The sequence below is a fragment of the Seriola aureovittata genome, chromosome 14 (assembly GCF_021018895.1).
Source record: "Seriola aureovittata isolate HTS-2021-v1 ecotype China chromosome 14, ASM2101889v1, whole genome shotgun sequence".
NCBI classification, from domain to species: Eukaryota; Metazoa; Chordata; class Actinopteri; order Carangiformes; family Carangidae; genus Seriola; species Seriola aureovittata.
In genome coordinates this window covers 18,773,012-18,798,052 of record NC_079377.1, presented here as the reverse complement: position 1 = coordinate 18,798,052, position 25,041 = coordinate 18,773,012, and the positions used below count along the sequence as shown (strand labels likewise).

General features: G+C 39.1%; 2 protein-coding genes across 2 annotated transcripts; both read left to right on the top strand.

Moving 5' to 3' along the window:
* The first annotated feature begins 1,316 nt into the window (after positions 1–1,316).
* On the top strand, positions 1,317–10,172 carry LOC130181858 (transmembrane protein 26-like). The gene is made up of 6 exons (XM_056396327.1): positions 1,317–1,758; positions 2,616–2,712; positions 2,986–3,063; positions 5,571–5,779; positions 6,008–6,087; positions 8,435–10,172. Exons 1-6 carry the CDS (start codon positions 1,571–1,573, stop codon positions 8,728–8,730), a joined length of 948 nt encoding a protein of 315 aa, XP_056252302.1. The 5' UTR covers positions 1,317–1,570; the 3' UTR covers positions 8,731–10,172.
* Positions 10,173–13,181: 3,009 nt separating this feature from the next.
* Positions 13,182–24,832, top strand: perp (p53 apoptosis effector related to pmp22). The gene is made up of 3 exons (XM_056395746.1): positions 13,182–13,577; positions 19,588–19,728; positions 22,735–24,832. The coding sequence occupies exons 1-3, from the start codon at positions 13,373–13,375 to the stop codon at positions 22,944–22,946; spliced, it is 558 nt and encodes a 185-aa protein (XP_056251721.1). The 5' UTR covers positions 13,182–13,372; the 3' UTR covers positions 22,947–24,832.
* Positions 24,833–25,041: the final 209 nt, after the last annotated feature.

Below are 25,041 nucleotides of genomic sequence, written 5' to 3'. Positions count from 1 at the left end.
GAGTCACTTTTTCCTCTACACTAACTTTATTTGACAGCTATAGTTAAAAGTTACATTTCAGATTAAAAGTTTAAAATCTATATAGATCATATAAGTAGGCTATATATCATATATTAGAAAAGTAAATGTGATGACTTTCAATCTTACTTCAGTTCAAAGTCGTAAATTAGTGTTTCCTGGAATTAAAACTGCAGAGGAAGTTCTCTTGATGTTGTTATTCCTGGTGAATGCACAGATGACGTGATACTGCCCTCTCCTGTACAAACAATAGCCTAGGCAGTGATTGCAGTGATGACCGAGAGTGAAACTAAGGTGAACGTGTTTGATTTACGAAGGGAAAATAAACAAACTTCCTATTGTCCTGATGTAACCCTAAAATTCAACATGGATTCTTCTTGATCTGTTGTCTTAAGAGTGTGAATTCTACAATGATGATAAGGGGGGGTCAACTATTTCTCCAGGGTGAAAGCAGTACAGCGTAGGCACATGCTTCAGTGAACTGAGGTGTTGGACACACATGTATTTTAATACTAATCATTGACCCAACAGGTAAAACTCCCGAATTCCTCAGTGATAACAAAGAGGATACCTATTATAAAATACAATGTAAAGTAAAAGACTACTTAACCGCCACACCAAATGAAATAATAAACACTATACTGATGTCAAAATGTACCTCTACAATAACTAATCCTCTGTTGTTTCACTGCTCTTGACTGAGCACCAGTGTTTGCTAAAATAAGATCATGTATGACATTTAATATTGGTAATAACATGACAAGCTAACATTGGAACTGAAAGTTTGCAGCTAGTTAACATTAGTTAGCTAAACTGTAACTTAAAGCTAAAGTTAGAAACTAGCAAACATTAGTTAGCTAAATTGTAACTTAAAGCTTATGTTAGAAACTAGCTAACATTAGTGTTCATTCATAGATACTTGACACAATCTAATTCAGAAACTCTGAAGGTAAGAAAGTATATTAAACAAGCTAAATAGTCAAGCTAGTGAGGCAGGCAGACCAAACTATAGTCCACTATTGGGGTGTCACAAGATTCTTCCAGATATAGATATGGGAAATATATTGTAGTATTTACAATTACATGCAAGAAGATTATATGAATGTTTCAACCCCCAAACTATTGTTTTTACCTGTTTTGGGGGGGGGGGGGGGGGGGGGTGTCATTAATGACTGATATAAAGTTGTGGGGTGTGGGGGAATGGACATTTTCGTCTTCTGAAGTTGGGGGGGGGGGGCATGCCAGAAAAAGCTTGAGACCCTCTGCATGGAGTTTGTGAACGGCTCATGATGACATATACAATTCACCGGAATAAGCTCTGTGGAACTGCAGCTTCCGGAGCTGTGATTTATCCAGCAGCGCCATTACTCTTCACTATCTGATCCCCTGTCAGGAAAAACTAAATGTGACTTTCTCTCTATAGGCGGGGCTTCAACTTTGGGACCCTTCTTCGAAAAACTACATGCAACGCAGCGCAGCAGTCGCTGGTTGAACTTTGACGGATAACGGCAAAGCTACGGTACACTACACTGATCTGCAACCAGCCGCAGTGATGGGTGTGATTAAGTTTACGTGTGCGATCATTACAAGAGCGCTTTTTATCCTGGTCTCCCTGATCGGGGTCTGGAGGGTGACAACGGTGAAGAGTGATCACTACTGGTCCCTGACTGTCCTCTTTCTGCCGCTTGTCATTGAAATGATTATAACTCTGAAGAGGCGAAAGGGAAAAGATTACAAATGGTAAGATGAGGTGCATGCAAATAAGTATTTGTAAATATGTTGTAATATTGTAATTAACAGAATTGGGTATCCTTGGGGTACTTAACACCTTGAAAGTAAGTTATGTATTTTTTGTGTAAAACTTATCACAACTGTTGGGTTTCAATAAATTTCCTGAGTAATACATTTAGACATTAAGATTTCGTTATCTCTTCCCTGCCTTCACCCCTTTCCCCAACTCCCCAGATACCCTGCATCCTGCTTGTCCCTCTGCTGCTATTGTTTAACCGCTCCAGGGACAGTGAGGATGGGGTGGTACCCCTTCTACTGCCCCGAGCAGTCTTCCTCCATGGATAAACTTAACCTTTAAACAATATTTCATTCTCTTGATGTGTATAGTTATTTGTTGAATCATTAATATCAGCTTACATTTTAACATCACATGTAATAAAAACCAGTGCGATGTTACACTGCACATTTGTTTCCAAGATAAGCATACACCCACTCACTAAATGTTATCATCCAGTTAAATTATTTAGCCTTACAAGAAACAGATGTTTGTGTGGGAGTATCGTGGTATTCAACTGAAAGCAAAGTGACAATGAAATACACAGCTGTAGGGCTGCAATTGATTAATTTCATTATTGATTAATCTGCCTATTTTTTTTTAGATTAGATTAATATTTTTTAGATTAATCGTTTGGTATATAAAATAAGACAAAAAAGCCCATCACGACTTCCCAGAGTCCAAGGTCCAGTAGTCAAGTAGTCATTCAGCTCTACATAACTGTAATAATCACTAACCAATATTAAATGGAGAATTAATTCTAGGCATCTTCACTTCTTGTGCTGACAAAGCTCTGTTGGTTTTCTTCCAGGTTTTCTCCTCCTATCTTTCTGTTTCTCATCAGTATCATTCCCTCCATCTGGCTCCTGGAGCTCCACCACCGGCACAAAGTCAGCGAACCTGTTGAGGTATTCCACGCCAGAAACAGAAATTCTTATTCACTATGTAACTGCTTAAAACAACAGTTCTCATGTTTTCCAAACACAAAACCTAATGACAGATGTTAGTGGGTGGGAAGGTTGCAAAAACTCCAGCTCTTTGCATATAATTCAATAATTTCTTGATTCCATCATATACTACATTTGCTTTTAAACTTTAAGGTTATGAGTGTTAGCTGCAGTGAAAAGTACAAGTAGCTTGTGAAATTCAGCCTGTAAAAAGCCTCCTTTGTCTCTTTTCAGTGCAAAAAAATCGACTACTCTTACATTCGTAGCGTGGCAAGTCAGAACGAGACCTTGAGAAACCTCACGTACCTGGAGGTAAGAGTGAATGAATGAAAAATTAGTTTGTCTCATATGATATGCCTGCAGAGAACAGAAATTAACAAGAATGAAAACAATGACTCAGATTTTTTTTTTAATCATGTATTTCCTGGAAATCACTAACACTGCAGTTTGGATTATGGACATTATGTAAACAAGAACTCCAACTTCCAACAAAGCAATTGTCACTCACTCGCTTTGGATAAAAGCGTCTGCCAAATGAGTAAATGTAATGTAAAAGCACCAATCTCTCAAGAAACTCTGGGGAAAATTGCTTATGTATCTCACTTTACTGTGATTGTACTGTGATTCAGAGTTCAATCATAGCTGTCTTGTCATCATCATGAGGCTGTCGGGAAGTCAGACTCCAGGAAGTCACTGCCCCAGACATAACCTCCCTGTATACACTGTATATAGTCCTATCACCGTATACTATCACTCATACTCTTGTGTCCATATATCATATATAGGAAATTTCTGTCTTTTTTTTTTTTTTTTTTTTTTTTTTTTTTTAAAGCCAAATGTGAACTCAGGTTTAACTGTTGCTCTCTAGCTCTTCAATGGCAAAGTTCTGTCTGTAAATCTGATTAGAAGTCAATGTCAGGGTAATATGGGATCCCATAGGACACTTACTTGGTATCCAAGGAGCAGATTTCCAGTTTTGATTGAATTGGGAAGGGATAACTATGAACATCAAGGGATTAAAAGCCGGATGCAGCTGCAGGCCTGAGGAATTCAGAAAGAACTCACCAATGGGCAAGATAAGGGATATTCCCAAGGTACGCTAAGGTACTCCTCTCTTCCTCATCTCTATTTTGAGATAAGGTTATTGCGCGAAATAACAGGATTGATGTGGGGGTCTAAAGAATCTTTAATGCAGCCAGCAAGAAAATCAAATAAAAAGTAATTTGTTGATGGTTGATTTGTTCAAAAGCATTCCTATTTTGCATATAAAATAGGAACCTACAAGAGATTTTAGTTTGATCAGTTTCTCCAGTCAATATTAGAGTTCACAGTTATTTATTTTCCTAATACAATAATAATTTCGGTACAAAGGAATCCTTCATCATGATTCAGATGATGCATGCCATTAGTTGGGTTATTTACATGCTTAAATGCTCCTGTGGAATTGCTTTGAATTTTGAAGTGATACGAGGAGTTTTAACTTAATATATTACAACTGGAAATAACAGGACTAAATATGTGACATGGAGGTGAATATTTCCAGAGATCTGATCGAGGGCAGAAAAACAAGAATTTCAATTTTGCTGTAATTAAGTAAAAAAGTTATGAGTCATTCAGTCACTGAATTAATCAAGACAGTTGTGTAAAGAAGCAAGAAACCATTAAGCTTTATACCTACACTGAATACCACCAGCATAGGGGTGATAAGAGATAGTGTTCCATTGAAGCTGCATGTAGAGAGAAAATAAGAGGACCAAGAATTGACCCCTGAGCAACACCACAGATTAGAGAAGCCAAGTAAAACAACATGTCAGCAATACATACAAAGAATCTGCATTTAAGAAAACTACTCACTGTGCAAGATATCCCAGCCCACTTTCTCAGACAAACTAGTAAAATATTATCATCACAATATCAACAGCAGCACTTAAATCAAGATGAACACAAATGTAACTGTCATTGTGATCTGATGGCAATAGGAGCCGTATTTTTGCTTTGCCTCGGATTAAAACCAGTCTAGAAGTTGGCTTTAGAGATAGACCTAAGAATTAAACCCAGTGCTGCAAAATGTAAAGCAGCATGGTAAGCATTATTCAAACCATTTACCAAGTCATTCAAATGAGAGGGCAGAGACTTGCACTGCAAACTGCCACATATAAAACAACAGACTTCTTCATGTGAGCGAAGCACTAACATCGACATGAAAACTAAAATAAACTACACTCACTTTGCAACCACAGCAGTAGTAAAGTTGAGGAAATTAGGAAGGTGTGGCAATAGACCACAGTCTAACACACACAGTTTCTACCATTAATAGCAAACATAACAGCCTTAAAAACCAATATGGTCAGTAATAGTGAGAGGAGACCATTTGAAATAAGCTGTTATATAAACCACAGCAAGACCACCACCACACCCATTTAGCCCAGAAGAATTAAAGAGCTAAAATTGGTTGGAAGGTTTTGTGACACGTTAACACATTTTTGGTTTTGGTCTTTTCAGAGGATTTTTTGTCAAAAGAAAAATATAGAACATCACCAGAGACATTCTTTGTATAATGATTTATTGGATACGGACATTTAGCAGACCAAGGTCCACAAATGCTGTAAAAAGTGAGGTTTGAACAGCAAGCATTACCAAGTTAGTATAAACCTCAATGATAACAGAGATATTAAATCTAAACTGATAGAGCGATAATTACCCAAAACAGATAGCACTGCATGAGCTGAGAACTACCTGACTGAAACGATGCAGCCGTCCCAGAACACCTCTTAAATTGTCGACAAAGAAATAACTCTGAATCTCTCTCCCTTGCCCAGAATTTTAAGCAGGGGTTATCAGCTGTCTGTGCCAATGATTGGATCCTGGCTCTTCATCAGATCCTGCTCATCCTCCTCATCGTGGGGAAGTGGCTGCTCCCTCTGGGAGGCGGAGTCACCCGTGACGAGCTCTCACAGCTTCTCCTAATTTTTGTTGGCACGGCGGCAGACATCCTCGAATTTACGAGTGAGACGCTGTCAGATGTCAAGTGGGTGTCTAATCATAGGCTATTGCCTGTTTTTCATTAATATGTTTCAGAGTTTTCTACATTGCATGCATACGAGTATGTTCACACTTTTAGGATTAAGTTACCCAATCTGTGCCCCCATATCCTATCCCTGAAGTGTTGACATGATATCAGTGCATTAACTGAAGAAAGCAGCATCCCAGCAGCATGGGACTGACTTTTACTATATTTTCCATGTGTCTTTTGCAGAGACAATAGTCCTCTGCTGGTTTACATCGTCTTAGCTGTGTGGACTTGGAGTATGTTGCAGTTCCCCCTACATCTGGCGGGTCAGTGTGTTTTTATGTATTAAACCAACAACTTTTGTGTGCATTATGCAGTTACGGCTGTGTATTGTTGTACATAACCTCCTGACAGTGTGGGACAATATAAAGGATGTGTTTAGAAATTGTCAAAACATCACTAAAGTCAACAGCATCCACACCAGTGCTGTAAGTAAACAGTGAAAGTCAGTTTAGCGAAAATCACTTGCCCAGCAATGTCAAATTATTAACCCAAAAATCTGTTTTCATTTCCCGAGCCTTGTATAAACCACAAGAGCTTTATCAGAGACTTTGTGAAGTCCCTTCTTTCAGACCTATATGGTTCTAAAAACAGACTATCCACAAAAAGAAACAGGAATGGTATACTTGAAGTTTGTATAAATAACGTGCCTTTAGAAGGAAATCCAGTCTCAATTACGTAAATATTTGTGCAGACAAAGTCTCAACTTCACATCTTGGCTGATAAGGGGAAACCATTATGGGGAAACCGTTATCAGGTGAATCCCAACTGTGTAGTTTTTCTATGAAACTAACTACATTGAGCACCAAAAACAATGTAAATGTTTCTTCTCATGTCTGAAGGAACAAAGTATAGAGTTTCATGAAAGAAAGAACATTGTAATTGTCACAACTGCAAGCAATTTAACAAGGACACAGGGCCGAAATGCAGACACCAGAGGCAAAAGTTCAGTCATTTACAAACAAAGAGGAACAGAGGCTTGCTTTTCCAATAATGAAAAGGCAGGAATCCAAAGTCCAGCAAACAGGCAAAAGCGTCATATTCAGGTAAGGGAAGCCAAAAAATACACGGAACACAACATGACGCTCTGGCAAGGCACAAAGGAAGAGACTTAGCTGATTGGTTTAATGGGGTGCAGGTGGGGAGAGCTCAGGTGACTGCAGGGCTGATAAGTGGGAACAGGTGTGTGGATGGGCGGGGCAGTCAGGTTAATGGGAATGAGGAGGAAAGTCTGAGGACATCTGGTGTATGGATGAGTAAGGGAAAGTCTGAAAGGGAGAAAAAGTGTCCTGGGAGAAGTGAAATGGGCTGGAGACAGGAGCACAGGGGAACAGAGGAAGCAGATTGTGATATACAGTACGTGAATAATGAGATTAAAATAACGCAATTGTGTTCTTGGAAAAGACAACCCTCAATAATTATTTAAATTATTCATAACCGGATCCTTAATAATTTACAAATGGATGTTAAGATTCTTAATAATGATTCCATTATGGTTGTCTTTACCATCACAATGCATTTAGAGCCCTTAGTACTTCAATGTACAGTGCTCTTGCTCCTATAAATGAAAATGCTTTTCCTTCAGCATGTACAGTGTGTGGATTTGTGTTTGCGTCTACTCATGTGGGTGTTCCTTTGTGTTAGTGTGAGGGTGCGGTCATGTCCATTATGTTTGAATTCCAAGTAAACACAGAAAGTGTTGACATACACGCACAACATGTTCATACATCTTGAGTCTCAAAGTTCATTCTAGTCTAGAAACAGTAGCTGAGAAAAGTTAGGTCCATTTAATAGCTGCCTCAGAGCTTTTGATCATATAACATGGTCTTCATTAGTAGATGGAATTTGTCCACTTCTCACAGAACTGCAGATGTTCACATTTCCATTTTTCCTGAGCACTTAAAGGAGCCTCTCGCCCATTGTTACCTTAAGCACTAGCTAACGTTAGCTTCGAAATGGAGCACAAAACAAAACGTCTGTTCTTCACAGCCTGTTACTTTGTAGAGTTTATGTGCCTTATCTACAGTATAATGTTACTCATCCCACTACTATCATGTTTATGAGGTTAGGTAAGGATCATCGTTGTCTCAACCCCCTGCCAGACGATATCAGTACAATAACGTTAGTGAAACACATAGCCAGACCTATCTTCACACTCTGTTTTAGTGCTGTGCCAGCACTATACAATCAAACATAGTCTATAGTCTCAAATATAGTTTTTAATCAAACCATAACAGTGTAACTTCAGTTACCTCATCCATCAACATGATGCTGGTCAATCACATTCAGTCTTGTGATTTAATTTCAAACCTCTGTTCTGGGTTAGGCTTTTAAATTCAGGTTAAAACAACTAAAGAAAGAAATGATATCAAATAAAGTATTTTTGTCTCTGCTGTCAAGTTTGTGACTTCAAGTATTAACTTACTGCCAAGCTGGTTGTATGTTACCAGTCCAGACAAAAGGCAGGAAGGAAAAGCTAGTATAAAAAGCAAATGTGCACTGTAACAGATTTCCCCTGCTCTTGACAACTTCCCAAACTTTTCCCCAGTTTCCTCCTTCCATTAACTTTGTCTGTTTTTGTCTCTTTATTTATTTATTTATTTATTTTTAAAGTGGTCACCTCCAAGCCAAGCGGTGAGGGTGAGCAGGGCACCCAGGAGACTTCCCTCTTGACTAAACACAGTACAGACATATGGAGCATCGTGGAGGCCTTATTCATCCAGGACGGGCCTTTTCTAGTGGTCAGGCTCACCGTCATGACCTACTTCAGCATCTTCCACCAGATGCTGGGTTTCTTCGCCATCAAAAACTTCCTGGTGGTCATACTGAACCTATACAGGTTGGTTGTTATATGCCAAGACTTCAGATCTTCCAGCAGTAGCACCAACATGGACATCGCTCTCCCATGAGTTGAGTGAGCCAGCCCAGGGGGAAGACGGGACGGAGAGATGTTACACCCAATAAGGAAAATAAGGAAATGCTTGCTTTCTGTTTTCTGCTGACAACGTGCTTAGCTTAAATCAATAAGTTGTGAATGATTAATGCTGTTGGGAGCAGAAAACTGTGAGCACCCATTTCCTTACACTTGAAAGGGGATGAAGTTGTCAAGTTCACATTCCACATTTGACTGCCTAGCATTAGACTTGTTTAAAAGCTAGTACTTGTACTCTATTTTTTCACTACGTGGGTGTGTGCATGAACAAGCTGGGCTAAAACCTGGTTTTAGTCATATATGAATAACTGATGAGACATTAAAATAAAGAAAGCATCATATCGAGGACACGGGGAAAAATGAAAACAAAGCAAACAGGAAAAAGGTGTGGGGACACAAGTGAAAAATATCCTTAAATCACATGAACAGATAATACACATTCCTACGCCTGTTAGCACAATACATTGTATGGAAGTAGTCCCAAAGGAGCACAATCTGCTTATCAATGCAGCACCAACAGTAACTGAAGTCTGGCTACTGTTTGAAAAAAAGGACTGGACAGATTCCTAATGGTGTGATGTTTGCCGTTGTGTTGAGCAGAAGTGAGGGCGAGGAGATCAGAAAGAGAGGAAGACACAGAGATACACTAGATGACACAAAGGCACATGAGTGTTGACAGATGCTGAGATTGGAGAACAGTTTTTCTGGTCTTAATCTAGGCAGGAAGTTAAAACTGTGACTGTGAAAACATCCTGTCCTATGGTAGTTGGCTGTTTGAAGAAAAAAAAAAAAAAAAAAACTACATATCAGCACTGGATAAGGATTTTGTTTCAGTGAAGTTGACCATGAACTCTTACTATTTTTTTCATATTTAAATGGGCAATAACTGTGATAATAAGTGGGAAAATACCATCTTTCCAAATTTAGACTGATGTTATTTTGAACCTCTTGGATAATTGCCCTTTAAAAATACGAAACGTGCTATTCATAGGTAAAAAATCATTGTATCTTTATTGTTATCTCAACGCAATCCTTTGTACTGTTACTTTTGGCCAACGTGGGCTGCCACTTGTAAGTTTATGACATCCTTTTGTGCAATATCTTTGAAAATAAAGGGACAAAAATGTACTCAGGTAAGCAACTATGTTTAAGTTTAAAACCATGAATTATTGTTGGCTTTATAATGCCAAAAAATCGGTATTATGTATCCCTGGTTTATGTGAAGATGTTTAGAAGACATTCTCTACACAAACTGTGCATTTTAGCATGTTTGTTTTCGTCCTGTTATCTTTTAAAAAAAAATTTTTTATCCTAAATATCCCCAAAATTGCATTATATCCAGGGCTGTCAAAGTCCTTTTCCTACCATGTCATAAAATCATTGTTATATATCACAGTCTAATTAAAAGAATCCATACCATTTTAAGTGTTTTTATATTATGTGATATATATATATATATACATATATATGTGTGTGTGTGTGTGTTAAACTGCTCACCTGACACCAACAACAAGGGCTCACCTTACAACACCAGCTACTTACAATGTTTAAGATAATATCTGTCTAAAAATGTAATTTCCATTGCGCTGTTAAATATGACCCTCTGTCTCCCCACTGTGGACATCAGAGTATTAGCAGTTGAATTGATAATGTCATGTAGTGACAACTTTTGACAGTGAATCAGTGGCAGACTCTGTTGCCTCATACAAATTTTATCTGAGGTGTTGCATCAGAATCAGTTTTATTTGAATGTAGACAGGTTACAGCAGCTACAGATTGGATCTAACTGTTATTGTCAGTATCGCCTTATCTCTCTGCCATTCAAATTTAAAGACACTGCACAAAACAGGGTTTTTCAAGCAGCAAAATTTGAAATACGGGAAACTGAACCTGCATCATGACCATAGTGACTGGCAGGCCTGTTGATACAAGCAAGAAAATTTGAAAACATTAAAGTTATTGATGTTGTCTGATTTAGGGCTGTCCCAAACGATTATTTTTTAAACGATTAATCTAGCGATTATTTTTTCAATTATTCGACTAATCTGACGATTATTTTTTTTATTAACCTAACAGTAATTTTATTGCAATTATTTTCCAGTTAGTTATTTAATATAACAATTTCCCCCGTCCAACATCTTGACTCGCTGCACCGTGGTGTTACCTCTTTATGTGCTCGTGCATGACTGTCGTGCTAGAGAGATATGCCAGATGCACTTTGCAGAGTCTGCAGTCTACCGCACCGTTGGTGTCAAGATTAAAGTATTCCCAAACTTTGGAGGACCGTGTGCGAGCCTTTTTTGCCGCGTATTGCTCCACACGCTCCGTCGTACTGCTGGTAGACGCCGCCGTGTTGTTGAAATAGATTACACAGACGCAAATCATTCACGTAGTCAATGACTTCAATTACGTCACCGCGTTGTCCCAGTCCGTGCGCTGCGCTTGTATCCGGGTAAACCAAAGACGATGGATATAAACGGTCCCATTAGAAAGTTCCGGTTTTGTTCTATGAACATTTACCCTGTGTGGTTTTACACGACGCGTCGACACTAAAATTCCAGTTCAAATAATTTTTATAATCGACAACGTCGATTACGTCGGATAATCGTCCCAGCCCTAGTCTGATTCTGTAGAACATAGGACACTGTAGAACGGTGTTGGTTTCTAATCTATACTGGAGCTTTTTAAACCTTGTTAACATGTCCATGTGATGTTTTTTTAAATAATAGTCCTGACTGCCTATTTAAACCCAGGAACTGCAGTGAACCAATGACAGTCTCATTAAACTGATTCAGACAGACAGGGATTCATACGTCATGTATTAGCACGACCACTAACACTGTCAGCCAAGGCCATTTGCCAGCTAACAAACAACATAAACAAATGCTAACTTCGCTAACTGTTCCTATGTGTCTGCTAGTTGCCGAAAGACTGGCTCAAACATGTAGCTGAGTCTATCTGATGTTTCCTCCACTAACTATCTGGACACACACTCCTCTTTCACCGGTCAGCGAAACCTTGTCAATACAGAGAGCAAGAGTTTGCATTAGCACAGCCACTGACACTGTGTCAGCCACTGCCAATTACAAGCTAACAAACAACATTAACCAATTAACTACACTTACGGTTCTGATACGTCTTCTAGTCGCCAGTTTTGTTGAACAAAAAACTCCTGAAAAACTCTGGCTCTGACTGAAGCTCAAACGTGCCCGAGTCTCTCCCATGATTCCTCCACTGACCATCTTGATAGCAACCGTGTTTCACCTGTTATCCTCGCGCAAGCAGAGGTGGTGGGCGGGGCAAAAGGCCTGGAATTTCTCAATCAGGAAGTAAGCGTAGTGGGCGGGGTAAGATCTTTCTCATTGAGAAAGTAATTGTAGATGTACTGAGGTGTAATGTATTTACTTGAGAAAAAAAAATCTGCTCTGGTAGTATTCTGCATTAACGAGGTTATTATCTCAGAGCTCTGAGATATGATCTCGTAAATTTAGAAAACCAGAGGATTTTGTCAAAGAAAACTTTTCTCAGAATTCTGAGATAATCGCGTTAATTCAGAAAACAGAGCAGATTTTTTTTCTTAGGTGAATGCATTATGCTTCAGTGTAGATGTGCTTCCAGCCTCAGTTTTCCTTTGTTTTTCACTTTTTAAAGAAAATTAAAAAAAATTATATTGTATTTTACATAGTTTAAACTTTAAAGTAAAACTATGTGATATGTACATTCTGAACATCGTCTATTTATAAATAAAGTAAAAGGCACAAAATACACCACAAGTTGTAAGAAATAAAGACAAAAAATAGTTTTAAAAAGAAAAATTGCACTTGCAGGAATTAAAATGTGATGGGTAAAGCACCAGGTCAAGCATAAAGCTAAGATCCAAGATTTATTTCCATATGTAAAATTAGTACAAATAAAACCATCCAAAAAAATCAATACATATATGAATAACACAAAAATTAATTAAGATGATGAGTTTAGACAAATTATCTGATGTTGGTATTGAACTTTAAGTCAGTATCTCAGGTTTATGTGGTCAAAAATGCATAAACTAGAAAAATACTATAATTATGTGAATTAGATTTATTTTTTTATGTATTTTCTCAGTAATCATAGGTTTCCTTTTGCTGTTGGAGAGAGATGGGTGACGTCTTGTGGCAACTGTATGTACTGCATCATTTCAGTGGCTCCTTTTTCTCTCCTTTTCTACCTTGCCTCTCACACCCCACCCACTCACAGCCCAGTCAGTAGCTACCTGTTGTATCCCGTAACTCAGAAATCAAGTTTATCATTAAAAATAAATTCTGGGGGTTAGGACTTGGGTTAAACAGGCGCTTACAGGAAAACAGTGTGTTTCTTTCAGGGTGTAATATGACACAGTGCATGGGGCTGGGCGTGACCTGACTCAGCTTTAACAGCCAGACAAGCCCAGCCCTCCAGGTCTTGACACAGGTTGCATTACACTGTCGGGTGGGGCTTTTATTTGGTATCCACGCTACACCCACTCACTCTTCGCGTGAAGACGCACGAAGACAGTAGGTATATAATCGGACGGTGTGCACCGCGGTCGCCAGCTGCTCCTCCATCTCTCCATCTCGCTCCTCGCTCTCCGACCGTCCGTCATGTTTCGCTGTGGGATCGCTTACCCCCGATGCAGGTGGATCGTGCCCCTGCTGCTGCTCTTCGCCATTATTTTTGACATTATCGCCATCGCCGCCACATCGGGATGGGTGGAGGACGAGGACGGCAAGTCTGACTACGCCAATATGTGGGAGCGGTGCCGAGGCAGGAATGACGACTGGGATTGCAAGTCGCTCATGGAGTTCTGTAAGTATCGGTTTACAGTGCACATTAACACACAATAGGTCGCTGAAACACCGACAACAAATAGCGAATTCTGTGACAATCGGGAAAATAGGCTACATGGTTAAACAGAGCTAATAACGTGACCTGATTCACTGCATGTCTCGCTGGGATGTAAAATTCAACATTGGCATATTGTAACTCGAAGGACTCGACCTCTGACAACAACCACAAACTCCAGGCTGAAGGGAGGAGGAAGGCCTACAGTCCTGGAGAGACTGAACTTTGGTCTTCACTGTTATTCCCTGGTCTTTTATCTTTTCCAGCCTGGACAAAAACAGTAGAGAGGAGGGGGGTTTAATGCAGGTCGTTTGTAAAAAGCCTCTTTTCCAAGTCAAATGTAATTGTTCGGTGCTGAGGGAAATATTTATTGGACTTACTTCTTCATTTTAAGCTCAGTGTATTTAAATTGCCCAGTGTTCAGCGGGTTTTAAGGCCCATGATACCAATGTTTCCAACAAGGAGAAGCTTTAAAAAAAGAAAGAAAAAAGAAAGAAAGAAAAAGAAAAGAAAGAAAGCAATTCAAACACAGGTACTCCCTCCTCATATGAGTGCTAGAAGAGCCAGGGGTAGAAAATGAAAGCTACAGAAAATGGACAGAAACTTGATACATTTGTATGAAAAACTCAAAACAGAAGGTTAAAAGACACAACATGGGCTTATTATTATTATTATTATTATTATCATTATTATTATTTCCTCTAATTTGACCTCAGATTTATATAATCAAAAATAAATTGCTCTGGTTAAAAAGTCTAAAAGCCCTTCTTAATAAACCGACTACTGCTAGTAAATATGCGATGATTTCTCCTTTATCAGATTTTCATACACATTGTGATTTAATACGAGCTGCGGGCCAGAGTCATATCAGACTGTTGCAGTAATACACTGATAAAATCTTGTGTAACAGTCAATGGCAGTGCATTCCCAGCCATTAAATCTCTATTGATGTACTTGAAGGCTCTTCTGTTGCTGCGTTTATTCTTTCTTTTAAAACTTGTATTGCTACTGCTAGAACTACTTCTAATATCACTAACAAATAAAAACATCTGGGATCTGTGGAAACTTAGTTGTTCACAAATAGTTTGTGATCTCCGTTCCACACAAACAGGTTGAGAAGCAGATTTCCAGACGGCTGGATACCTGTCAGACATGGAAACACAGATAAGACTATTTATAGACAAACGCTTAATGGGTTTTGTTGAAGAATAACTGTGAGCAGATCAGACTTGTGCTCTCACTCTCTCCCCCTCTCAGGTCGTATTTGTGTTGTTCCACGCCCAAAGTCCCAAACAAAGACAGCACTGTTGCCCTTATCATATACTGTGGAAGTCGCCTCGCTCATAGCGTGTAGCTCTGTATTGTGACCTGCAGAAGATATAAATGTTCTCTGAGACACGGGCAACATTATGAACATTTCTAGCATTCATTTTAGTGAATTTGACCAGTGTACACACACCTCCTCTGCACTAAACATACACTTGTATCAGAGGAGGCCATGTCACAGCCAGGTTAATGGTAGAAGTGCGTCTGGAGAGTCCTTGATCAAAGCTCCAACGATCCAGTATTTCAAGATATTTCTACATAACCTGAGTGCTAACCCTTGATCCCGATCTCTAGGCTGTTTGAAGCGAGCCTTTGTTGACTCCTGTCAAGCTCTGCTACACGAATCAAAATTATCTAATATGTTACAGTGTTGGGCTGCAGTCAGTTAATTGATCGAAATAAAATTATGTTTGCAAATATCTTGATAATTGGTTAATTGCTTTGGTTGGGTTTCAAGCAAAAATGGCAAATATTTGGTGATTCTATGTTCTCAGATACATTATGGTGGATTAAAGTTTTGAGGAAGTTTGACTGTCAGACAACACATTTCATGACGTCAGCTTGTGACTCAACCTCAAAACTGATTAACAAACACAATTTTTTTTAAATTTAGTTCTCATAATGTAAACTGTTGTGAAGGTGTTGCCATAGATCCAGACTGAGGCCTGAAAAAAAATACTTGGAAAAGAAACTTTCTGGCTGTGTCTCCTTTAGTCTCAGCAGGACTTAAGTAGTCAAACAAAAGACAACCACCGCTGCCAGAAGTCCACTGGCTGGATGTTTGATGCATTTTTGCCCTGAAGTTCCTCTTAACATTCTTGTATCACAGCTCTGGTCTAAATACTTGTGGGGAAACGTTGGTGAACTAAAAACTTTGGAAACAAACACGACCAGCGCAGATGATGTGTGCGGATGTAGGATGTAGTGAATGCCTCCATCAGACCGAACAGACTCCCTGTCATTGTCTTCAGACCTCTGCTTGTGTAGATGGGACGGATATTAGTCAAAGAAAGTGCAGCTTTGATATGAACAGCAGGAATAAACATGTTTTGTCCTGCATCATTTGGACAACATTTGGACTGTAATTAATTACTAGGTTCATGTGACATGACTCACCGCACAAGGGTAGGGCGATATGACAATATGTTCCATGAGAGGAAATAAATACCTTAATTAAATTTGGTGGATTATCCAAAAACAGGCACCAATGAGCCATGCAACAAATAATGCAGAAAACCATTATTGGTTTATCTGCCAACCATTTTCTCAATCTTATTGTTTTGTCCAGAAAATGTGAGAGTGATGAAAAATAGTGGCGTCAAATTCAAATTCCAGTCCAAAATCCCAAAATATACATTTTAATGAACATAACATCTCAACATTTGAGAGACTGAAACCAGAGAACAACCAGAGAGAGACTGAAACAGTTAATTGAGTATCAGAATAGTTGTTGGTTGATATTTTGTTCATTGACTGTTCGAATGATTGTGTCAGCTCTCAGGAGATTTTCTCCATCATCCACTCCTACATGAACGACCAAAGTCCTCACTCCCTCACGACCACCTCTGTCACTGAATTTGTCAGCTGATTTGAAACTGTGAAAGGTTTTCATTTTTAACTGAGCAAGTCAAAAAAAAAAAACACTTTCTAAAGTATGAATTGAAGCACTGGTGCAGCTCCCAGAGCTGCTGGCTGGGCAGGTGTCCCATTAAAATCTTTTCAAGGAAAGCACGGGGTGTCGACTTGATCCCTGCTGCCTGCTTGAAAGCCTTTTTCTAAGAGGTTTGATGAATATTATCCGTGACTCTAAGACCAGAGCTGAAGGTTTTAAAAAAAAAAAAAAATTTTTTTAAAATAGAAATCTCCCCAGTTGTAGAACAAACGCATTTGTTGGCGCCAAGTCTTTATGCAATATGTGTGGGAGAGTTGGCGTGTGTCTGCATTGGTAGAATTCATAAAAGCCTTGTAGTAAAGCTACAGGTAAGAACATGTTCCTGCGTCTGTGCTGACTGAGTAAACGTGTAGCGATGCAGCCTAATCTCTTTACATTTGATCTGAAGGGGAAAACAGATGTTGAACAGCTGGACAGCATTAAACAAGGGTAATCAGGATGGGCACACACCCAGATATTTTAACATTTCCTGGCTTAAAACAAAAACAAAAACACCGGCGTGAGGACACAATACAACAATGCTAAGCTGTAGTACACACACACTCTGATGAAGCCTGGAACATCTGTATGTGTGTGCACTGTTGCTAATGGTTTAATAAAAAGAAAAACATTTGAAGAAAATACAGAATTTTAATATAAATGCACCAAGTGGAGCCCTTTCCTTCCGGTGTTTTTCCCATGAATATGAATATTTTAATTTGAAATCCAAACTCTCCAGGTTGCACATCACTATCTCCAGTTTGTGAGCTCGAAAAGTGTAGTGCAGACGCATCTTTATCACATTAAAATGTTTTTAAATTCACCACAGTGCAGATGAATTATAACTGTGTCTCAAAACCACAGCTGGAATGCTAAGCTGATCATATTCAGCGTTTTGTTTTTATCCTCATGTTTCTTCATGTTCCTTTAGGAGGAATAACAACCGTACGCTTTAAAAAGAAACAATCAGCCTGAATCTGCATTAAGGTTTTCATGGTAGTAAAAGTGTAGCAAGCTAATTTCTGCCATTGTATGATACGTCTTTGGCCATAACTGTCATGCAGGCGATCATGGTCTGTGGGAAAGTGAGTCTTCTGGGATGGATGTTATCAGTCACATGTTATTTTGCCGGACAGTCTAATCTGGGAGAGAGATAATTAAAACAAACTGTGGTGTAGCTGGAGTTTGTCAAATTAAATTAAAAATTTTTTTTTGCCTGTGGGTGTATGACTGTGCTTTAGTTAAGACAGTTTTCACAACTCAAGAGCGACGATATTACAATCATTTGTATTTGTGATCATGTAATTCATTATTCATACAATCATAGCGTAACAATGTGAAATCATGATCACATTCAGTCACCAGTATGCACATAAAAACTTTTACAACAGCAGTGTATCATTATTTTAGCGCACATTTGTTCCCCTAGTGTGCAACTGTTACTTTCACACTATAATAGTAAGTTTTATCATTTAAGCTCAGGATGAGTGATTTAGTTGAACTGGTCCTGACATGAAAGTAGCAGTGTGTTGCTGGTTTTTCTTGAACGCCACTTAACATTATTGTGCATAAAGGAGAAGCTCAAACCAGTAGAACTAGTCTGATGCGTGATGAGGGAAAAGCCTCAGGCCGAGGCAGGTAGGGCAATACTCGGAACACAAACACACAGGTGTGAATAATTTAGGGTGTTGGCTGCTCCTGTTACAGTGAATTGGGTGTAACAGTGTGTTGAAAATTCACACAGTGGGCTTGGCAGGAGTCATATGCAGAAAAATGTTAGGAGTATCTGCATCAGTGTACGTTAGCTTAATCATGGCTTTGTGTGTTGAAATTTGACCCGTGTGTTTAAGATCAGATGCACAGGATGGTTTTTATTTTGATCCCAGAGGGCACGATAAACCTGTTCAGAGCACAATCAAACTTCCAAATATGTGTTTTAAGAGGACTGAGATATTTTCCTAGCAAATGTTATTATACACGGTAAAAGCTGCTCTACAAACTGTGTGAGTTGCTCTCCGCAGGCTGCATCGGTGCCTCAAGGTACTTTATAATTATAGAGTCCGTGTCCTGAGAGCGTCAGGGAGTTGACGACCGAGGCGAATGTGTTGTGAAGGGTGTGGCGGGTGTGTGCAGCAAGTGGGCCGCTCCTGTCTCTCTCTCTCTCTCTCTCCCTCTCTCCATATCCTGCTTGAACCTTAGTACACTTGTGGAATGTGCCGTCATGTGTCCATGCTGTAAGTGCTGTGTGTGTGTGTGTGTGTGTGTGTGTGTGTGTGTGTGTGTGTGTGTGTGTGTGTGTGTGTGTGTGTGTGTGTGTGTGTGTGTGTGTGTGTGAGTGTGAGAGAGCTGCAACAATGACTAACGACCACACAGACACACCACATGATAGATGACTGATTTATTCCCAGAAACAAAGCCAAAATAATCCCCTACCTAAATCTAACAGTTACCCACTTACTATTCAGACAGAAATAATGATGTTATAATTGCGTCATACATGAAATGTAATGTAATAAGCAGTGGTAACATGGTGGCGTAACATCAAGAAAGAAAGAAGTGCTATGTAAATATCTGTGTTAGTAAGGCACTGACCCTAAAGTCATCTCATTTTCCTTCACAGATCCCTAATACGTCTATTCTGTTTATTTCTAGTATCTTATAAATAGAATATTAACTGTAAATAAAAATATGACACCAGCTTTTCTGCCCTGATTAAAATCTACATGTATTTATTATGTTCCCACATTTCTACACTAGCAGTGTCACTGTGGTGTAAAAACGTATATTGTGTCCACTTAACGTTTCAGGATAGACATGCCAGAACTATTATTTTTAGTTCGACGACTATTTACAATTCAGTTTATCCACTGAAACGTTTATAGATGCCCAGATTCCTAAAAGCCAATTAAAACACATTACAAGTTATAACTTAGGTGTTTATTATTTACATTTGCGAGCATGTAACTAATTTGTTTGTTTGTTTGTGTTGGACTCCAGCTTGGGCTCAGGCTGTGGCTGCTCTGATGATCATCGGCCTCATCATCCTCATCATCGCCTTCATCATCTCCTGTGTGGCTCTGTGCTGCTCGCTCAACATCAGTCTTCTGCCCTTCATAGGAGGACTGTTGATTGTTGTTGGTAAGACACACACACACACACACACACACACACACACACACACACACACACAGATATAAAGATTTTAAGTAAAAATTTAAGACATGTGAAATGTGGCATCCAGACTCACCTGGTTTCAGTTGTACTAAAATAACTGAGATGAACTGTAAGTGATACCACGAGCCTCAGTTTTTACCAGTACAGTACAGTGATATTCGATCCTCAGAGGACATGTTTAGGCTTGCATGTGTTAGCTTTAAACGGTTTAGCAATTTAACTGCATTTTCAGGGAACAGAGGACAGGAACCATTGCTGCCGACAGTTTTCATTGAGACGACTCTTTACTTTCAAATATGATTTTTAATTGCACTGAGCCACACTCTAAATTCGTGGTGGTGGCAGATGTCTCACAATCTTGGTACGTGAAACTGAAACTATCTGCATGACACCACTAGTGGTGAACACAGCTGGGAATCGTTTGGAAATTGTAATTGTACTATTCAGGAATGGATGTTCGGTGGGAGCAAGGCCGAACATGACGATGTGTGCAAATGTGACGCAAAACAAAGAAGAGAGTGATGAAGCGGAAAAAGCAGAAAGCGAGTCGGACGTTTTCGATGGGAGGAGGGAAGGGTGAGGTTTTGGTGAGGCGTTACCGCGGCTCGTTCTGGCTTAGTATATTCATCTGACTCAGTCACCCCATGCAGACGCAAACACACACAATCATACAGCTTTTGGCTGCCAAACTGACAGGTGAAGCAGCCAGTCATAATTCACAGGTAATGTGATGTCAGTTTTAAATGTGCTGGAGGGAGTTTTGTTCAGTGTGAAATTGCCTCACACTGTTGTAGCTACAGAGACATTTAGCACTTGGCTCCTAGAAGTGACTCGTATATCAGTAAGAATGTAGAAAGACAGAGATAAGAAAAGAATAATGAGATCATAACTACACTTCCAGTTTCCCTCCGTGGATCATACAAATCAAATTCAGATCATTGTATCACAGTTACATGATTTTTTACAGTGGATGAAATATTCAAACTCAAGACTTGGTGGTTTTTTTTTCTCTACTATTCCATCAAATTGAAATGTTCTCGATATCTTTTAATGCACATTTCCACACTTTACCGACATATAAAAGGTATCTTTAGAAGAGTTTGGGGTCTCTACTACAAGTCAAGATGAAGCTACGTGGGTTTGGATAAACTTTGGCTGCGGAGCAAAGCTTTGTGTGACTGATCAACCAGCACTGGAGGGGTTAAGAGGGTTGACAGCTGCATAAAGTCTTCTGGTATTCTTAAGCTTTTCACTCATTTAAAGTCATGTGGTGACTGTTAAAGACAAATGATGACTAAAATGTGTGTCTAATTATTCAGCTGGTGAGCTGCAGTGTTTTGGGTAGTAAAATATAAATCATTATTTTTTACTTTTTGGCACCAAGTCCTCAAACTTTGGCACCAAAATAAACACTACAGAATATTTGTAGATATCACTTCTCAGAGCTTAGAACTGCAGTAAGTAATCCATTAATCGATTAATTGACCAGTCGATTAGTGGATTGGCAGAAAACAGCAACTATTTTGAATAATCATTTTAGTCATTTTTTTTAAGCAAAAACATCAAATATTTGCTATTAACTTCTCAAATATGAAGATTTCATGCTTTTCTATGTCGAAAGTGAACAAATCAAGACAATTTGAAGATATCACCTGAGTCAATGGGAAATTATGACATCATCGTCATTACAGCATTTCTCACTGTCCTCTGGCATTTTTTAGACAAAATGACTAATGGATTAATAGAAAAAAAATAACAGACTAATTGATAATGAAAACTCTAAACCCTCTATGTTATGCATTTCAAAATAGTCAGCAGTAATGTGGAGGATTTGTAGCGAATGGGCCAAAAATAAGGTTAATATGATCATGTCACTCCTGTTGGGTGAATGGTGACACACTACTGGCCTCACAGGACAAAAAAAGCTGATAAAGTTGTTTGAGAAAAAGCCAGAGATAATCAGGGTTCTTTCTGATGAAATCAAACCTACCTACCTATTCATCAACCTTTTGATGACAGTTCCTGAAAACTGTACCGTCGGACAAATCCGCGTCACACCTTCCTTGGAACAACTGACAGTCAAGCATTAGTGCCAACACTGTGTCACAGTGTCAGGTCTGATACCGAGTCACTTCCATCTGTTGTGTTATGTTATTCTATTGATGCAAATTTTACACACTCGTGCGATGGTAGTTCCACACCCTGCTGTTAGCGTCAGTATCGTCTGTTTGTCCAATCAGCTGCATGACAGGCCAAATGGTTTCTGTTTACTAATTTCCTAATGCTTTTCTAACTTATGTGCTGGAATTCAATTTTTATGAGCGAGTTTTACTTCGGTGGTGAAAACTAACCAATCAGAAGAGATGTCAGTGATGTGGCTCACCTGGTAGAGCACTTACTAAGGCTTAGTCCTAACTGCAGCGGCCGAAGGTTCGAGTCCGACCTGTGGCCCTTTGCTGCATGTCATCCCCTCTCTTCCTGTCTCTCTCTCGCTATCGAAATAAAAGCAAAAAATGATTAAGATGCAATAACAGATTTTCATTGTGGTGCATTTTGTTGTAATTGTGATGATTTAAATCCCTTCTTACTGTGAGTGAGTGGCTTCTACATGATCACAACGTTTTCTGTCAAAATGATGACGATTAATTTACATCAGATTTCTGTCTGTTCTCTCTGGTTGTGGCACAGTTGGAAACAGGTGATGTCACATTCATGGTTACATACTGAGGGTTGAACTAAATAATAATTAAGGATGCTTTCTTCCTAAGGTTTAACTTCAGCACTACTTGTTCAGTCGGTTATATTACATTTACATCTAAAGTCAAAAATCTATTTGAAGGTTGTTAGGGCTTATAAACATTTTGCACATGGGATGCGTGCTGCAGCTTATTGAACAAAAAGAAAAAAAAATGTGTGTTTAGTGTTTACCACCTCTGTTTCCTAACCTTTTTCATCTGTCTCTCCCTGCAGTGATTCTCCAGGTCATCGCTCTGATCGTCTACCCCGTCAAGTTCAACGAGCAGATCTTCGAAGGTCACTATTACTACACCTGGGCCTACGGCTTCGGCTGGGGCGCCACCATCCTCTGCATCGGCTGCGCCATTCTCTTCTGCTGCCTGCCACGCTACGAGGATGAGCTGACCGGCCTGGCCAAGACCAAATACATCTACTCCTCCGCTTAAAGACAAAACCTGCACACCCACCCAACTGCAGCCATTTCCAGTTTTCACTCTGAGCGCGATCTGCGCTGGCCATTAAACATTTTTACACTGTCCCATTTCACCAAAGATCCACGATGGCTCGGCTCAGTTAGATTTGGTTCAACGGTGGAAAACCCCTCCTCTACCATCTGGGAAACAAGGGGTTGTTCTTACAGGAAGTGGACTGTGGATTGGATGTTACATCTGCTTTGATATATAGATCCTATATATATATTAGATTAAGTAACCATCATAAATGGTTTCTGCCATATTTTTTCACATTCTGCATTTGAGTAAAACATATTCCTCATTTTATCTGTACTTTTTTACCTGTAATTCTCAATGCAAGATCACCCAAGTGCACTTAACCTAAGGGATGTCATTTAGTGTAAAGAATAACCTTACCTTGATTTATCTTGCTAAAATACTTGCACAGGATGCAAAAGGAATCGTTAATCATCATCTGGTTTAGTCCTGTGCGTTAAAATGAGCTTTTCTCAGTTCTTTCTTCGTGTGTCTTTTACTCTGTATGTTGCTGTGCAGGTAAGATGGAAGCAAAGGCTTGGACTGAGCAGCTGAATGTAATCTATATATATATGGAGATGTATATGTAGTTTAATAGTCGTGTTTGCACCTTTTCATGCATTTTTTTTTTTTTTTTTTTTTTTGTTGATAATTCTCATCTGCTGTTTCCAAGAATTTTATGTTCTTATTGACTTATTACCAAAGGGGTATAACTGTGGGAGTTTGCTGTGCTGTCTTTGTATCTGTTTTGAACACTACTAAAAATATACCACATGAGTGGGCACAGCGGTGCGATGGCTGATATGATACCAAGGAAGCAGCAGTTGTTGCTTGTGTGTCACACTAAGCTGGAAGCTAAATGTAGATGATTTTCCATCGTCTCGCTCAGAAACTTTCTCGAGTACTGACTTTTTTTCATAATATTTCCTTCTACAGGAAGTTTTTTTTTTTTTTTTTTTTTTTTTTTTTTTTTTTTTTTAATTTGTGGCAAAATTATCAAGAAACCTGGATCCATCTTCTGTACGCAACAGTCCAAACTCATGCGAGCTGCCTTGTTTAATCATGATGTCAAATGTCAAAGCAAATTGGTTTAAAGGGAACAATATAAACGCAGAAGCTCATGTCTCATTGCCTCAAAGTAAGGGCATTCAGAGAGAAGACTAAAAGATTTTTCATTAGAATTCCTTGGAAAGACTTTCAGACACAGACACATGTCCAATCATGTATTTTCTAAAAGCATTTGTAATTTTCGAGCCATTTGCTGTTTGATGAGACACTTCTGACTTCTGTGTGTCAAACTTGTGCCTTAGATCTTCAGTGTCGTGTCGTTGAATCCTTCAGTGTTTTTATCAAACTGGGCAGTCCGGTTTTCCTGACTCTTTATTCTTAACAGTCAAAGTCCACAACCCAACCTAAGATTTTATTATCTGACTTGGAGTCTTTCAAGTTGTTTATGCAGCTAATTGCTGCATAAACAACTGCTGACATATACAGCACCAGTCAAGTGTGTCCCAAGCTTTTGACTGGTGCTGTAAGTTTCACCCGAGGATGTATAAGGACAGACTCAGGCAGGTTTACACTTGAAGAAACTGCCTGTTGTGTCTCAAAGTTGAGGTGAAAGACATGTTTATCTACAGGCCTAATACTATTTGCAGCGCCAGCTTTTTTTTTTTAAATCATCATTAGTCACTGTGTGGGTATATACTGTTCTATTGAGACTGTCTTATTTACTTTCACCCACTGCTGGAAATCACCCAGCTATTTTTCTGCTGTAGTATGAATTGATTATTTTTGGTAGTCTGTGTATTTTTATTCAATAAAGAGTTTCTTTTTTGAAGAGGTTACATTTTTTTGACTGTTCTTTTTTTTCAGTGACCGTGTTTATGTTTGGAGGGTTAAAGATGGAGGAACATGAGAGAAGGATAAAGAGGAGAAAAGGGAAAAGGGTCATTTGAGTTTTTTGTGTGCATGCAAACACTGTCAGCGAAACCGGCTGCTGCCTGCATCTACAGTACAGACTATAGGTATGTTTACAAGTTTTTGTTGTTTTGGC

What these genes read in the sequence shown, in the direction of transcription:
- LOC130181858 (XM_056396327.1), top strand. Translation starts at nt 1,571, where the DNA reads ATGGGTGTGATTAAGTTTACGTGTGCGATCATTACAAGAGCGCTTTTT. An exon ending in AAGGGAAAAGATTACAAATG is followed by an intron (nt 1,759 to 2,615) that starts GTAAGATGAGGT and finishes GTTTTCTTCCAG; the next exon opens with GTTTTCTCCTCCTATCTTTC. An exon ending in GTTCCCCCTACATCTGGCGG is followed by an intron (nt 6,088 to 8,434) that starts GTCAGTGTGTTT and finishes TTATTTTTAAAG; the next exon opens with TGGTCACCTCCAAGCCAAGC.
- perp (XM_056395746.1), top strand. Translation starts at nt 13,373, where the DNA reads ATGTTTCGCTGTGGGATCGCTTACCCCCGATGCAGGTGGATCGTGCCC. An exon ending in CAAGTCGCTCATGGAGTTCT is followed by an intron (nt 13,578 to 19,587) that starts GTAAGTATCGGT and finishes GTTGGACTCCAG; the next exon opens with CTTGGGCTCAGGCTGTGGCT. An exon ending in AGGACTGTTGATTGTTGTTG is followed by an intron (nt 19,729 to 22,734) that starts GTAAGACACACA and finishes CTCTCCCTGCAG; the next exon opens with TGATTCTCCAGGTCATCGCT.